Source organism: Pithys albifrons, chromosome 9 (genome assembly GCF_047495875.1).
Source record: "Pithys albifrons albifrons isolate INPA30051 chromosome 9, PitAlb_v1, whole genome shotgun sequence".
NCBI classification, from domain to species: domain Eukaryota; kingdom Metazoa; phylum Chordata; class Aves; order Passeriformes; family Thamnophilidae; genus Pithys; species Pithys albifrons.
Window position 1 is genome coordinate 25,733,725 of NC_092466.1, and position 17,209 is coordinate 25,750,933.

Sequence of the window (17,209 nt, forward strand, 5' to 3'; positions counted from 1 at the left end):
AGAAAAATAACTATAAACACTTTGTGTGATTGAACCAAGGTTTTAAGATGTTATCTGTGTGCTTGTGTCTTTCCTTTTTACACATTTAATAGGTTTTAGTAATTTGCATGTACTATTGACTTTGACCATTACATGTTTACAAGATGAGTCGGAATTGGGTAATTGGTTCTTTTAGACCTGAGGTCTGTCTTAGCAGAGCTGAATGCTGCTGAGGAAGTTCCTAATTTTCCTATTATGAAGATTTATGTGGTGGTCCTTACATAATTGTAGACAGAGAAAGTTGATCCCTTCAAACATATTCCATAGATCACTCCAGGAAATGCAGATGTTTTCCTAGTGTAGGTTGGGCTGGGTAACCAGAGCTGAATTAATCAGAACTTCCTTCTTTCAACACTGCTGTTCCACTCCTGTGAAAGAAGCAAAACAATCAAGACCTGAAGTGACTAGAAGTAATACCAGCATAGTGTGTTATGAGAGCTATAGACTAGATGGTATGTTGCAACAGTGCAAGATTGCTGCAGATAGCTGCCACAATCGCATCATGTTTGTTTTCAGAAATGGTAAGCAAGTTTCAGACAAAGGAGAAGTCAGAATTAGCTCTAGTTTAGTGTTTATTGCAGGCAGTTAAGAAGTGGTACATGACTGAGCAATGGATGGTCATGCCATAGTTTCATATACTCAGTGAGGTGATATGAGGTGGTGCCACTGTAAAAATTCCTTGCTCTGTTTCTGTTTTCAAGTTTCCTCCCTCTCACACCAGCACAAGTGTTACTGTAGCCATTAAGTGATCTGGACCCAGGTATTGATGTGATTGAGAACTAATTCAGGGGCAGAGTGGTGAAGTTCATTGCATGTCTCCAAGGATGCACCTTGCAGACATAACAAAGACATGGATGGGAAAAGCACCCAAGAACTCAGGTCAGGCAGCGTGGCACCTTTCAGTGGTTTTGCTGACTAATGCAGCAAAAGAATTGATAAAACTATGATCTTGGTAATGAAGAGACATACCATCAACTTAACCTGGTGATTTTTTTTTCCCCTGTATCAATTTTCCAGAGACAAAGAATACTGAGCAGCTGGCAGGCCCTGTTGCTCTAAGCTGTACTTGTCTGCACTCCTAGAGGTCACTGTTGGGCTGTAGTTGTGTTGTTCTGTGTTACTAAGCTGAAGATCTACTTGTCTGCTGTAAGCTTTTCTTTTATAGATTGTAAATGATTTAAGAGTGCCAAAGTTAATGCCTCTAAAAATAACTCTGGAATTAACCTTGCTGTGTATGCAAAGGCAACTTTGTTAGGCTCTGCATCCATAGTGTGGGTTAGTGTTTTCAAAATAAAATTATGGGAGTTGCAGGTGCAAGCTAAACATACACAAAGTGTCTTGCTTGAAATGTGTTTGCACCATGGAAAACTTATCATTAGTTACTGAATGCAAATAGAAAAATGTTGTAGTCCTGAACATTTTGCTGGTGGCCTATACAATTGTTATGTAAGGGCCCAAGTGACTGCCTTATTGACTATTTATATATATGTATCTATATCTATCTATCTACGTATATATATAAATATATATATATATCCCCCCACATATATATAAAATCCTTTCTTGTGTAAACTAGAATTTCTAACCTCCTTATTTGTTTTGAAATTTGTCTAAGAACATATTAATGCCTCCTGTTATAAATAATTATTGCCAATATGATTCTTCCTTTGTGCATTTAGGGATAAATTTAAGAGACTATTCAGTATAATTCAATATAATCCTGTTTGGCTTTGGTTTAGGTTTATTTTTTCCAGAAAGTAGTGTCCTACTTTAACAACACTGTCTTAAATTGCTTTTTACTCTTTGTTATTATTAAGCTTTCTTAATTTACACACTTTCTGTTGCACATGTCCTCAGTGAGTGAGGAAGGAAACAGTACCATTTAGATATATATCTACTTACACTTGGATTTCTGTAAGGTTTTTAGGCTGCAACTTCACTTACATTCAAGTAGTCAAACTGTGACACTAATGGAGACAGGTGCATCAGTACTTTTTAACAGTTACTTTAAAGTCTCATATGGAAAGAGGCCCAAAAGCCGTGTTGCAGATAGAATCCTGCTCTTTTCACAAACTTTCGTAGTATCAAAGTATTGAAAAGGCCCTCCATGTAGCTGAGTATGACTGTCCCACTGGATCAGTATTCAGGATTAATTTTTACTGACTGGTGAAATGTATTGTTTTATCTGCTCATTTGTGTAATTTTTTTTTGTGGGAACATTTTAATTAAGTTTTGTAATAATCTCCCTTTGCTTTCCAAAACTGAAGACTGAGGTTAAGATAACCTTACAGTGTACTGTGATACAAAAGGGTGAATACAGAGATAGCATTTTGCTGTTTCTGTTAGCTCAGCTGGGCGAGTTTCATGCTGTTGTTTTATGTATTTGTTCCTTTATTTCAGCTCCACTTTGTGGCAATATGTAGCATTCTTCAAAAAATGCTTACATTTTTTGTTTCTCCATATACCCAATTAATATGAGATATCTGATTTTGAAGCATTCAGACACTTCTTTCTCATGGCACCAAAGTCAAGCCCCAGAGAATCCACTGGCATTAAATGTGACATGCAACAGAAGGAAAAATAGAGTTTGTGCATTTTTAGTGCTTCTCTGTCATGTGAGAAAGACTTTTTCCCCCATTCTTCAATAATAGCATTTGGAAGATGCATGTTCCTTGGTCATTTATTCTCCACAGAAAATAGAAAAAAAATACTAAGCTTTTGCTGGAGAACTCATTCACGGCATGAATACAAAAGAGCAGTGTGATCATTAGCCCAGTTTAAGCTAAGGCATTGTGCTTGGCAGTCAGCAGGTGTGCAGCCACCCCCAGCAGCTTGGCTGATGGTGCAGAGCGCGCTGCCTGAGCCAGCTTGGGTTTGTCAGCCATCTGAACCCATGAATATCAGCGAGGAAAACCTTCAGCCATCAAAAGGGTGTTGCATTCTGAAAAGAAAAGGAGGGGAGGAGTGGGGAAGGACTGATGTTTGCAAGATGTTTGTAATGAGCTGAAATAGGAATAGGATGTGGTGTCAGGAAGCTGCCAAATACGGGAACTGAGCAGAAATGATGCATTTTCTCGGTTAGTGAGTTTTTTGGCATAGGAATCATTATTCAACAAATTCTCCACTCATTCATAGAGTATTTTAAGGTAAAGCATCTGCCTTGCTAATGCTGAACAGCACCCATAAGCCTCCTTCCCTCCTGTATGGGGTTCATTGTTTTGGATCTTTAACCACAGTTTTCCACATTACAAGGAAGCAAACGAACAGCACAAATCCAATGTATTTTTTCCCCTTGCAGACAACCTGGAAAAAGCTGAAACACTTCCTCCAGCATTGGGATATGGAGTTTTCCAATTGTGCTTTTTCATTTCTTTTTTTGTTTTTCTTTTTTGGTTTGTTGGTTTTGTTGGTTTTTTTTGTTGTGTGTGTTGTTTTTTAATTCATTTCTTTTTATAACATGCAGTTACAGAGTCAGGCACGCGAGCAGTGTACCTTGTGGCCTCACTTTCTTTTCCTGCTTTTTTCCTCCTCCGCAGATCCCTCATCCCGGCAGCACTGATCAGTCCCATACTTCCATGCAGCAAGGTTTGCACGTCCCTCACCCCAGCAGCCAGTCAGGGCAGCCATTACATCACAGCGGGCCTCCTACCCAGCAGTCCCGGCAGCCACCCCCGGCCGCTTCTAGCAACCATCCACACAGTGATCTGACCTTTAATCCCTCCTCAGCCTTAGAGGGTCAGGCTGGTGGACAGGGAGCACCCGACATGCCGGAGCCCTCGCTGGATGTAAGTCTGTGTCATACTCTCATCTGCCTGCCATAGCGTGTGCTTCGCATCGCGGCGGGAGGGCGGGGAGGGCATGGGGATGGGGAGCCGCTTCCACAGCACATGCCATCCCTTCATGCTTTGGTACATGGACGCAGGTGCCACAGCCAAGGTGACAGGGCACTCCTGGCTTGCGGGGAGAATGGTTCTGGTTGGAGCAACTGCGTGGTGTGCGAGCCATAAACCTCTTCATAGCACCAATTCAGACATCTTTTCAGGCGACAGCTCAGGCACCAGGCTGGGAGCCATGTCCTCCTTTCCCCCTCGTCGCTCACTGGGCTGTGCTCATCCAGACCCCGAAGCTGTCACAGCACCTGACTAAGAGGAAGGACACAGCTGTGTGTGGCTCTGACTGTGGCGTTGCTGTGCCAGGCGAGCTGCACGCTGAGCCCTGCGGCGTGCCCTGGCCAGCAGGAGAGGGGGCTCTGCTGGCCCACCCTGTGGCACTGTCCCTGCTCCCTGCAGCCAGTAACAGTCTGTGCCCATCCATACCCACTCCTGCAGGTGGCTCAGCAGCACAAGTTCTTCCTCCCAATAGGCCACACAGAAAAGTAAACAAGGATGTCTTCTGCCTCCTCAGACACTATATGGGAGAAAACTCACAACTAAACAAAGATAAATCTAGTATCAAGGCCAAAAGTAGCTTCCATCTGTTAACCATCCATTTAGTAGAGCTGGAAGTGAATTATCTGAGGTCTGTCTCTGGTTAATAATCTACCTCCCAAAATATAAATTCCTTAGCACTAGGATTGGATTTTTGTTTGAGTCATGCATTCCTGTACGTGTATCTTTTGTCTGTTCTAAAGTCTGCTGCTGCACAGTGAATTTTCTTAGAGTAATGTTCGTTTCTGTGCCTTGGATTTATATCTGTATTTGTTGTTGCTGTATGCTTACATCTTCCCAGTCACACAGGGGCAGTGGGCTGGCAGGTTGCCTCCCAAAGTGGAGGGAAGCGGTTAGGGGACAGTTAGAGGCTCCCGGATGCTACAGGAACAGTGATCAGTGCTGTTTCACACAAAATGGTCACATGAACATCCCTTGGGAATAACAGTTCATGTGGCAGTTCTGAACCCTTAAGGACCCTGTATGAGCAATACTAATAGGTGAAGTAAAAACATGGTTTTTTTTTTCCTTCAAATATTTAAGAAACATAAAGTTTGCTGTTACGGGACAGGCAGCACCCATTCCTCACTGAAAAGCAAAGTACAAGGTACAAAAACCTGCACACTTAACCTGTACTGGTGGAGGATTGCTGGTTTCTTAAGGGAGGCAAGTGCTGTACAGTCTGCGGAATGTACTTGGTGGAAATTCCTGTGAGCTCGATCATGATCAGATAGATTATTTTAACAGGTATAACTCACACAGGCTGTGTTTGGAACATGCAGCAAAACAAATGGGTCTGTACTGCGGGCAACTTGGTCCACTCCCTACTGACACAGTCATGTTAATTCTGTAGGAATTCAGTGTGATACAGTCTAAGGTTTAACTTGGGTTAAAGGATCTAGCTTGTATAGATACAGATACAGCCAGAGGAGATCTGCACTTGTACTTCAGGCAGCAATCTCAAGGCTCAAATCACTCATTAAACCTCTCGAATTTGCACTTCAGGCACACTGGGTACACCTCTCCAAATTCCAGCTCTAAGTCTAGCACATTCCTGTGGCTTCTGCCCCCATCTGTCTCTCTCCCAGCCCCTGGTGCTCCTCTGTCCCTTATCCCTGCTCCAGCACAGCATTCTAATCTCCCAGCAAGTGCCTCCTAAGGTCTCTGGTTTTTGCACCAGCTGGGCAGGAGGCAGGCTGTGCCACCTGGCCCCTCTGATGTGAGGAAAGCTGAGGTCACCCTCAAAACTTAGACTTCATCTTCACAGATACTGAGTATATTGTTTAAAACTGTTGCCTTTCTTAAAAAAAGATATCTTTAAACCCTCCCTCCCCCTTGTATACAAGAATGAATCTCAGAGACATTACATTATTTTTTTAAGAATTTTGTTGTAAAATTGTAGGACAAATTCAGTTTTTGGTTTTCACCACATTTGGTGGGGCTACAGTTTCTTTTTGGACTTCTGTACTTGGTACTCACAAAATACAATGATAGAAGGTGAAGTACAATTAAAAGCCTTACATCTTTAGTCTAGTACTATGACAATAGCATTTTTACCATGAAAAAAAGGAGGGAGTGTTTTAAGAAATACATTCCTTCTGGGAGGTTCTGTTCTTGTAAACTTGACATTGCATTTTCTTAAAAATGCTTAAAAAGCAGTGAACTTCCTTCTGCATTTCATGTTTAGCTTATTGAAAAATGTGTTTATCCGTATAATGTTAGAAGATGAAGCCACATTTGCACAAGAGTATGCACAAGAGTAACAGAAAGACATAAATACAATATTTATATGGTAAATGTGAAGCAGTCAAGCTTTTGGTTTTATAGTATTTGAAAACATAAAACAAGTTAAAATTAATATCTCTTACCTATTGTTAAGTTTATTAAAGCAGTCCATATTTTTCTGCCTTTCAACACAGCACTGCATATAAAGGGGTTTATTGCAAACTCTTCCCTGCCGTTTTTTATGTATGACAATTTACTTTTGACTAGGAAATGACAAGATGCATTATAAAGCAGAAAACATTGATGCACAACCCAGGAGTTACAATGTGCTTGCCATCTGTCAGATCAAAAAGAATCTGTGTGTTGGTTGGAAAAACAAAATTTTCTACTTGAAATACAGTATTAATAAAAATACAAATTGAAGTCTCACAACTATACCTTTTGATACTTTAAAGAATTGTGTAGATTAGTGCATCTTCTGTTGGACAGAGTATTATGCCTGTTACCCTTTCAAATGCCTGGAATTGCATGTAATGATGTAGTCAAATGAGCACTTCAACCACTGTAAACTCCTTGGCACAGAAAGGAAAAGGACTCACCCAGCTGCCTTGCCATTCCTCTCCCCATAGTCCTCAGTTTGTTGGGGTTTTTTTCCTGCTCTCCTTGGTTTGTTGGTTGTTTGGTTGGTTTTTTCCTGGGCTAGTTTGAACCCTGGGTGAGTTCCTTGCTCCAGTTCAGTGCACCAGAGCTTACATCAGTGTGCCAAGGAGTTGGAGGGTGGCTGAGGTGAGGAAAGGACAGCACTGCCTCCTTCTGTAGAGAGATTCATGTGTGAGAATCAGATCAGCTGATCTACCTTAAAGCTCAAATACGTCTTACTCAAACAGCACGTTTCAAATTTTTATTCAGTGTTCTTATAAAACATACATAATAAGCATTTATCCAGTAGTTTTGTCAGCATGGTTAGCCAGGAAATATATATTAATGATGAACTTTGTGATGGGGAGGTTGATTGAGAAATCCTAACTGAGATGATAATGTAACTCACTGGCGAAAACTGAGTCATAGAGACTTTCACAAACAAGTGGATACTGCATCATCTTAGGGTCTTAGGTTTGTGACACTGCCTTCTGATTTATTTGTTATGATATATTGTTATGAAAACCAGTTTCCAGGAATGTGTAGTATTTGATCCCTTTTTTTCCCCAGTTGTGTTTCTGTTATCTGTAATTTTCCTTTTATCTTTGTATTTTATAGTTGCTTCCAGAACTCACAAATCCAGATGAGCTGCTTTCATACCTGGATCCTCCTGATTTGCCAAGCAATAGCAATGATGACCTTCTGTCTCTCTTTGAGAACAACTGAAACGACATGTAATCTCCCACCCCTTTCACTTGTTCACATGTGTGTGGCTGCACAGCGAGGAATCTTAACACTCCTTTTCCACAAAAGAAGAAAAAAAACCTCACAACTTGATCCAATGGTGCACTCCCTGCTTTCTTCATCTCAGAACTGCTTTTGTTAGCTTCAAAGACTGCGAAAGTGATGGGAGAAAATAATACAAAAATTAAATAAATGCAGTAATCTCCGAGTTTGCCATGCTACGTGTGACAAAGAAGCATAGACAGTTGTGCAGCTATTGGAAACCCCATTTGGTGTTCATCCTCTAGAGAGAGAGTTCTGTGATAAACATAGTGTGAAGTACCTTGGCAAAACTGAATCTTGGCAAGGGAAGAAAAGGCAACAAAATGGAACTGTCTTTAATTGACCAGTCTCAGAGTGTCCTTACAATGCTTTGTTCTTCCATTTTTTTGAAACTTTATCTCCCTCTACCCCACCTCTCCTCTGCCCCCCTCCAGCCACAGGTTTGCATTGGAGTGATTGTCCTGGCCACACACAATAAGAAAAAAAAATCACGTACAAACCTCAAAAAAGCACAAATCCTACAGTCAAGTGGCAAAGATAGGGAAGACATACAGGCCTGTTAGAGGGAGACAGCAGATTAGTTAGTGTGACTTCAGTAGTGGCGTCCTGAGAATCTCCAGGCTGCAGCTGTGGGTGTCGGTATTTCTGCAAGTGCAGGGATCTTAACCACCTCTTTGCAGAGGATTCCTCTGGCCAAGCACACAGATTGGAAACACCCAAAAACAATTAAAAAAGATTTTGCAATGTGTACGGATTTTTTTGTGGTTTTGGTTTCAAATCAGTGCCGTTTCTGGCTGCATTAACATCCAGCTGTAGAGATTTCTGTATTAGATCTTTCTGCCATGTATGCCATCTGTAACAGAACAGAAAGGTTGGGGGGATGTAAACCAAACTGTTCCTGATTATTACCTACAGCCTTCGGTGCCCCAAGAGTTTGTGTCACTGTCTGTATTGCACAATGCATAGTAAGACAAGCTGGGTTGAAGGCAGCAAGGAAATCATTGCAGGATGGAGGGAGAGTAACATCACTGTCGGCATAATTTTTTTTAATAATCGGCTTGAGAAGGGGCATTGACATTGGACAGACATTTTGCAGCTTCATTTTGTTTTGCTTTGTGTTCTGTTTTTGTGACTGTTACAGATGCTTCAGCCTTTTCCTTTTCCTTCAGTTTTCTTTTTTTAAACTTTGGCTGCTGGAATGAGCTCTTTCTCCTGAAGGACCGGGCATGGGGAGAATAAGTAGTTGTCAGTAGATTGCTACTGCCCTCAAGAAATCCTGCTGCCACAATCACTGTCTTGCCCCTGTGATCTGTGCTTCTCGTGTGGTTGCTGCTCCTGCATGAGCTTCATATTGCTTCTGTGCCCATTTCTGTGCTCTTTGTCTCTCTCTCTTATAAATGATGTACAGTAGCTGTGTAAGAAGTGCATGTGTGCCAACTTTGCCCTCGTGGTGCAACATTTCAGCTTTTGCCCACTGTACAGTTATTGGTTTTATTTCTTTTTGTTACTAAAGCAAATTTGACCCTGCTCCTTTTCCTCTTCCCAAATCCAGTCAAACACCTTTTGTTTGCTCGCCACAATATATTTTAAACTGAAGTGCCAGGCAAAATTTCATTTGTTCCTGTCAGTTTGACTAGATAGCTTCCTAGCCCTCTGTGTTTAGTTTGCAACGCTGTAAATGGCATGCTCTGTGCTTACAACTCTGGATTTGCTTTCCTCACCAAAGTCACATTTGTAAATTCTTTGTGTTTTTGTTTTATTTTGCTCTTTTTGTTAATGTTTCCCACTACTGCTGTACATGCGTCGTGATATATATATGCTAGTCAGCAGCACCTTGCTGTAGATATTAAAGGAAATTGCAGTTTAGTTCTTTTATTTTCCAGTAGGAGTATTGAATCTGTCAAACGTATTATGTAGAGATGGTCCCACACTTATATTTTTCCTCTTTCAAGTTTTTTTAAGAAAGGCGCTGTTCATTATGCAAAATCAATTATTTTAAGAATTGCTATTGTAAATATCTTTGTGAATATTTTAGTATCGTCTTTGATAATATTCAGCATTTTCATGATCTGGTTATACTTTTGCTGGTGTTTTTAAATACCTTGTCTGAAGAAAAATATGGGTCCTTTTTTAAAAAAGAAAGTTGAGGGTTCTTTAACAGAATAAGGGAGTTGGGTTTTTGTTTTGGTTTTTTTTTTCTTTTTTTTTTCCCCCCACTGTTTTCTTTTGGTAAGTTAGCCCAAATTTCATATCCATTTATGTGGTGAACAAATTGGTACATCAGGCAGTACCTGGATAATCAGGGCCCAGCTCTGTCATGGAAACATAGTAAGTGATTGCCTTGGGAAAAAGAAACCCCAACTAACCGACCAGTGTTCACTGGCTGTGAGTGAACATGAGCTGGTAATGGCAGAGATTTTGTTCGTTTGCCCAAGTGAGCAGAACACCTTGGACCAGCTGTCTGACAGGTAAAGATGCACTAAGGCAAGCAGCAAATCTGTTAGGTACCATATTTATATCGCTGTACTGCTGCTCTGGTCTCTGTAACTGGGGCACAGTAACACTTTGGGATGTTGGTGGGTGGGGGAGGGAAACAGTATAGTATACTTTATTCTGCTTAGAAGTGTCTTTTTTCTTATGTAGGCTTGACAACCTGTAGCAGATCTCTGCAGAATATTAAAGATACCTTGGTGTAATACATGGTAATATGGTTGTGGTGTGGTGCTGCTGTCACACAATTCCTAGGAAAGACCATTCTTCAGATATGGATACAGATGTGTTTTGTAGCCATTTTACTGTAGTAGTTCCCTTCTGGTTTTTTCTGCATTTTTTATATAGGTATTGAAGTCATTTGCAGGGGTGGCTAATGGTAAACTGACTTTATGCCCTTGGAGTTTGGGGGTTTTGTTTTGGGGTAAGTTTCTTAAGCCATAGGTTTGGGAATAAAGAAGACTTTCACTACTAGTTGGAACTGGTTGCTCAGATTTTTTAATTGATTCTATTTAATGTTCCATTCTCCACTGATTCCTGAGCACCTAAGTTAGTCTCCTGAAATTAATTTTCTCTTAAATACAACATTAGTATTTTAAACCAGGTATGTTAAGGATTGACCTTTTGCTAACCGGTAGTATTTAAAATGTGTCATTTAAAAGTACCTGTTGAAAAGCGTAAAGGGAAAAAAAACCCCATAGATATTACCAATATGCTTGGAGCAGTGTTGGCATCTGCTTTGTACAGTAATAGATAATTAAAGCGGACGGTTGAAATTTTTAAACTTACAGAAACGTTTGGTCTCTAAGCAGAACTTGAGAGAAAATCCAATTTTTACCCATCACCCAAATGTTGGACATTTGAGACAGTTTTAACACCTATCTGTCAGCTAAAATCAGGTACTGTATAGTGAAGTCAGTATGAAAAAGCTTCTAAATGAAATTTAGTTATTTTTTTATCTGTTCACTGCCATGTTAAAGTTTAGAGAAAAAAATCTAGCAAATAGAATAATCACAGTCATTTCTTTTAAAGCTTAATTATTATATGAGATTCCAGTAGTATTTTTATTCTTCTTTTTTTGTTTGTTTACTTTTTTAATCGTTTCCCTATGGAAGTTCATCTGGGAAAGAACCCACAGAGATCTACAGTTCTGCTGCCAAGACATTATTAATAGGACTGACAGATACACGCCAGTGTCTGCAGCGGAGACTCAAGGGACAGCTGTACATATGTAAATGACAAATAGAGACATGTTAACAGAAATGCATTCATTTTCCTTGGAATGTGCATTGGTTTTATTTCGCAGGAAAAAAAAAGCTTGAAGCTCCATCTTGTGTGGAAAATGAATCCTGTTTGTTAGCGTTTGTGGAGTCTCAGCATTTGTTTCACTTTCACTTCTGTAATATACTCTGATCCTTTGTTTTGTTTTATCTACATGTAATATTTAGCTTACGTGTACTAGTCTATCACCTGTGTATTTTTAGGGTGCTACAGAAATAATGAAGAAAAATACGGGGATTAAAAAAATTGTAACCAAATTGATACTTTGTACAATTTTTGATATCACGATCAGAGGGAGAATTAAAAAAAAAAAGTACAATCTGAGGTAACATGCAAAAATGGCCATTGTCTTTGTTTGTACATTGTATGTACAGTACAATGCAATCATTTCATACTTTAAACTGGTCAGAAAAATAATTGTGATTTTTAGTCTTGCAAAACTGTATGTAGTTAGATGATGTGACAACCTAATATTTATCTAATAAATATGTATTCAGATGAAACCTGTATATTAGGTGTTCATGTGGTTATTTTGTATTTAAAGATCAAATTATTGCTAGACATTTATATACTCTGTTGTAACACTGAAGTATTCTCATTTGCTCATGTGAAATTTTTTTTCCTAAATAAATTTGCAAAATTAAGGTCTGGCTAATTGGCAACTGCTTTGTAAATTTTCAGTTTCTTTTTGAAACCACAAACTTCCCCTCTGCTCTCCCTGGTTTGTGTTACTGTGGAAGTCAGTTGTGCAGGGCGTACCTTTTTTGGAGAGCAGGACTTGCTGCAGGAAGGGAAAGGTGTGAACCACCGTGGAAGAGACAGAATAAAATAAAAGTTTATGAATGCAAATTTACTGATAAGCTTGGCATCACACAGCAGAAAGTCCCTGCTAAGCAAGGTGTTGGTGACTCACTCTTCAGTATGCAGGGCACTGCCTATCTCCTAAACAAGTAGTAATTACTTTGAAATGAAATCTTTATGTGATATGAATAACAGTGAAGGAGGACTTCTCTCAGGTACTGGCACATGTGGAGGGGTTAAACATCCAACGCTTTTGTTTTAAATTCTTACCAGTTTGATACTTTTGCTTGGAACCTATTAAAATGAAATCAGTGACCTGGGAAGATGACTAAAATAAGATCATTGTTTTCTTAATGCATCTTCATCTTAAAGTTGAAGCTTTTGGTTTCTAAATGCAGCCTTTGAGTTAGAAAGTCAACTTAATTTATCTGCCTGTTCAACTGTAGGCAAACTAAATGGTGGCACAAGGAATCACACAGGGTTACATCAACAACCAGCCATGGCATGCACAGCTCCTGGTCTGGAGTTCTACACCGTATGGAGCCACAGCCACCATTCTCTTTGCATTTGAGAACTTCCTTTAACAGAGTGAACTTGTTTTTACTGAGTATCTCAGCAGTTTTATATGGCATTTGTGGAAGTGTTTAGTCTGAACCCACCTTTGAAATGCATTCAAATACATGGGGAAAACCTAACCATTTCAGAATATGAGTATCTATGCAAGCACATATCCCAATTATTACACACCTCCACAAGGACACACGTCCTTATTATTAATTGAGATACACACAAATATATGTATATAGAAATCTAGACTAGGGATTTATTTTCTCAAAATTGGGAAAAATCCTGTGTTTATGGTTCTCAGCTTCTGTCTTCTTGCTGGCACTGTCCATTATAATGGACTTTCTGGGTAACATAATAAAACTGAGTTAGAGCATACTCAGTAACAAAACAGAAAAAATACATATCCATTCCAGCCAACAATTAATGAATATTTTGGATTTGGTATTCTGTTTTCCTGGAAGCTCCCCAGAAGTCTCAGTGAGATGTAGCACAGACTCACTGTGGCACTGTACAGATGGAGGGAAGTACAAAGAGCTCAAGTGATGTCCTTAAACAATACATTTTCTAAGCCTACTTTGAAGTCTGAGGAGGCTACAACAATTCTAAAAGTGGGCTTTCTCCCAGATGTCACGAGAGGAGCCCAGGATAGGCACAATGTGTGTACCCAGTTGTTGCTGCTGTCTCCTGTCCCATGTCCTGGCAGTGTGCTCCGTGTGTCATGCACTCTGCATGTGCTTCCAGACAGCCACCTACATGAGTATCTGTCTATGACGTCTCTGTTTACTCATGTGCTAATTAATTGTCGAATAACTTGAGGTCACTTGTATTTCCCTATGTTTTCTCTCTTCTCATCAGTATGGATCTCTGAATTGCATTATTTTGTTTGTGCCCATTGTATTCTGTTGTCATACACGTCATCACGCTTTTTACAGGAGTAAGAGACTGAAAACAATTACAAACATGGAAGAGGGACCCCCTGTTTCTTTTCCACTTGGACAATGGGGATGGGAGTCCAGTGCATAAAGCTGCTTGCTTTACTTTAAATAAGATAGCATATAAAACAGCTGTACAGTTCTCACCTGGTATGCTATATATAATTCTTTCATTTGTTATCCTTCTTTGCTTTTAAAACTAGGAAATGCATTTTTACATTTGTGTACCTAGTCTTATGTTTGTATTTAACCAGAACCCACTTCTCTTTTATGTTCCTAAATTCTAAGTCTGTACAAATCTTTCTCTATTGTGAACTTCCAGTCATGAACCTTTCTTTTTCAGCTTATTACAATTTTCCACTTTCTGTGTCACTGAAATCCTACTGACTCCATGTAGGATATTACTCCTAATGTCTGTCATTGTCTCACTGCACTATTCACACTTGTTCGCTCTAAAAAGAACACAGGATTTTTCTTGTATCAGACAGACCGCTGAAAGCTTCTGCTGAGATGTCTTGGCTCCTTCAAGTCTACAGAATTCTTCAGGGGAATATAAAAGTAGTCCACAAGGAGCCTAATCAATTATGCAATTTCATTTATAAAGCAAGCAGACAGCAACTAGGTCATGACTCCTACAGGCATCTGCACACAGCATGGCACAGGTACACTGACTGGTTGGTTTGCTACATAATTCATCTGCATTTCCAGAAACTCCTTGCCTAGATTCTAATAATTGGTTAAGAGAATTTCTTGCCCTGTTTTGAAAAATTTCACCAGACATTTCATTATCCAAAACTTATGTTCTTTGATTGTAAATGTGACAAATTAATTTGCATCTGACAACTTGTGAGCTCAGTTGGAGGGACACTGTCTCTGTTCAGATGACGGTCACATGCAATTGTGTCATAGAAGTGTGTCATAATATTCCATGCTACCTGATTTAGTAATGCTGTTATATGCTGAAGGTAAGAGATCCTTTCTATAGTGACACTGCAAAAAAGCAGAGAGCAATCTCAGAGATTCTGTATGATGAGGTTGGTTCCAGCAGAGTTGTTCATTACAGAATAACTGGTAGATATTTTTTAGTCTTGTTACATCTGTGAAGCTTTTAATTTCTGGGTGATTCTTGTTCAAACTGATGCTATCTGATCATTTTTAGCTTTCAGTTCCTGTTGTGAAGTTCTACAACAAAAAACATGTCTCAAAACTCTGATTATTGTTAGAATTAGTTTAGAGCAGACAGGATGATTCATCTTGTACCAAGGTACAGGGGCAGCTGTTTACCTCAAGAAGTCATTGTTCTGATTTGCACACAAGGCAAATTCAAGGAAAATCCAAGGCTTTACCAGGTAGCCGATTAAAGCAGAGCTCTTGAGAAACATCACAGAAAGTTTGTGAAGATGACAATGTAAGGAAAATAATTGTGTAGAAAGCTGCCAAATAGCAATGAAAAAAAATCAGAAAAGGGATCAAAATTGAACTAAAGACATGTGAGAAAATAATTTTTAAAAATCAAGTAGTAAGCAGGGATGGAGAATGGAAAACATATAGTTGGAAATTTGGAGTGTTGCTGGTGACATGCTGCATGGGATCATGGGTCCCACATGGCCCTGTGCAACCATTTCTCACTTGAGTTGCAAGTAAAATCCATCTCAACCTAGAATGTCTTATTACCACCCTGTCAGTCTTAAAAGGCTAAATGTGTGATGTTCTTCCCTTTCTTCACTTATTTGCAGTTTCCAGTGTTCTTGACAGTGTCTGGTGTACCTCTGGTTTTGGTTCGATCAGTTATATATTTGTTATATCACAGAAACAAGACCTGGTCAATGGAGTCACACAGACAGATTAAAAACAAGGCGCAGCAAGAGCTGGCAGTGGAGAGAGTACACATGTAGGTTTCCATGCAGGTGGGTGTTACAACAGCCTCCTGGGATGGATAGGACGGCAATGCAGTGTTGACTTCCACTCCCCAGGAAGGAGCTGCTGAGAGTCTCCCTTAATGAGTAGTTCTGTGCAATTCCAGTTTCAGTAAGATCATCCCATGCTCCAGGCTCATCTAGCTCATACAAGATGAAGTAGCATCTCTAAGCAATTCTGAAAGTCTTTGTCATACTATTACCTTATTACTTGTTCCTCAGACCAGAGGTGGTAAATAAACTGAACCGATCCCTGTAAATTTCAGGTTCTGTTATAATTGAAATTTTGGTGATTTTGAAGGTAGAAGTGCTCCTTTAACTTTTGCTGTATCTTAGTACTGTTTCATAAGTATGCAATGCATCTCCTTCCCACCCACAGGAAAACCACCTATCCACATCCAGGAGCTTGGTGAGGCCACTGGGAGTAATAGCTGCATTTTTCTCATAGCCTAAAAACATGCATTTTAAATGTCCTACATGCTTCGCCAGGCTGTTGAGATCTATCTCTAAGCAGCTGTAGTTTGTGTATGGACAAACTTCGGGGAAGCTGCAGGCAGCTGCAAGGTGCCCTGGGCACCGTGTAAAGGCACTGTGTAATCTGACATACTGGCAGTGAGTTTCCAAGCATTATGCAGGGAGATTGAGTAATGAATTCCGGGCAAGCAATGTCACTCAGAACTTCTGAAATGAAAATGCTAATCACAGCTGTAATGAGCATGAGTGGATTGAGGTTTTTCTTGTATGACTATTTGTAGGTAATTAGTATGAAGTCATGTGGGGAAACTCCTCCTTTATGTACAATGAGTGCTGGAGAGAAGATTCATGTAGTGAGCTGAGTTAATACAAGTTCCTAAGAGGAAACCTTGATCAGGGGAAATATTTATTAGCATTTTTTCTTTTTATCTGTAAGTGTACCTGTGTGGCTACTCTGTGCCCTTTGAGCTGTTCTATAGTTTAATTTCACACTGCAATCTCTTAGTATAATGGAAAGGTCTTTCACCATCTCCCTCACTCTAGTCCCCATTCATAAATAAATGCATATCACAGAGCTCCTTTCCAGGTCTCAATTCATCTTCTAGCTTAGCCAAAACCTTGAAATAAAAATTAGTCTGTTTTCTGACAGGTCCAAGGAGTGGATAAGTACACAGGAGGAAAAAAAAAGATTACTACATACCTAAGTAACATCCAACTTGGGCCATTCTCTGGAGTGAAAGCAGTAGGAGGTTGAAAGCATACTGGCCTATAATACACCTCTCACATGTTTTAACTCATCCTTAGGCATTCCTCTGAGCATTCAGGACAAGATGGGCCTTTTGACATAGCTTAACATTATTCTGTAGTTACAAAGCATGGTACCTGCTATAGTTATCCCCACAGCATTGGCAATTTAGGGGGCATGATCTGTGTGTCTCCCTGGAGTGTGTGACTGAAAAATGGTGTTTGTACAGGATTTCTCACTTGTTTATAATTGCATGTTGTAGTTCTGCTCTGGTCTTTGTGGTCAGGGCAATGCCTTGATTGACAACTTTCTGTCATTTCAATGAATGTCACTGATGATGGCACTTCTAGCTGCTTGACACAAAGAACTTGGGTGGGATTGAAAATG

General features: G+C 39.8%; 1 protein-coding gene across 10 annotated transcripts in view; it reads left to right on the forward strand.

The window, feature by feature from the left end:
• Window positions 1-12,031, forward strand: part of ZMIZ1 (zinc finger MIZ-type containing 1) — a 345,896-nt gene extending 333,865 nt beyond the window's left edge. For 9 of the 10 annotated variants that reach the window (XM_071564495.1, XM_071564494.1, XM_071564493.1 and 6 more), the window contains 2 exons: window positions 3,576-3,824; window positions 7,449-12,031. In XM_071564495.1, the coding sequence (XP_071420596.1) occupies window positions 3,576-3,824; window positions 7,449-7,556 (357 nt within the window). In that variant the 3' untranslated portion in view covers window positions 7,557-12,031. The remainder of the gene's footprint in view (window positions 1-3,575; window positions 3,825-7,448) is intronic. The other variant, XM_071564500.1, reaches the window with a different exon arrangement.
• Window positions 12,032-17,209: the final 5,178 nt, after the last annotated feature.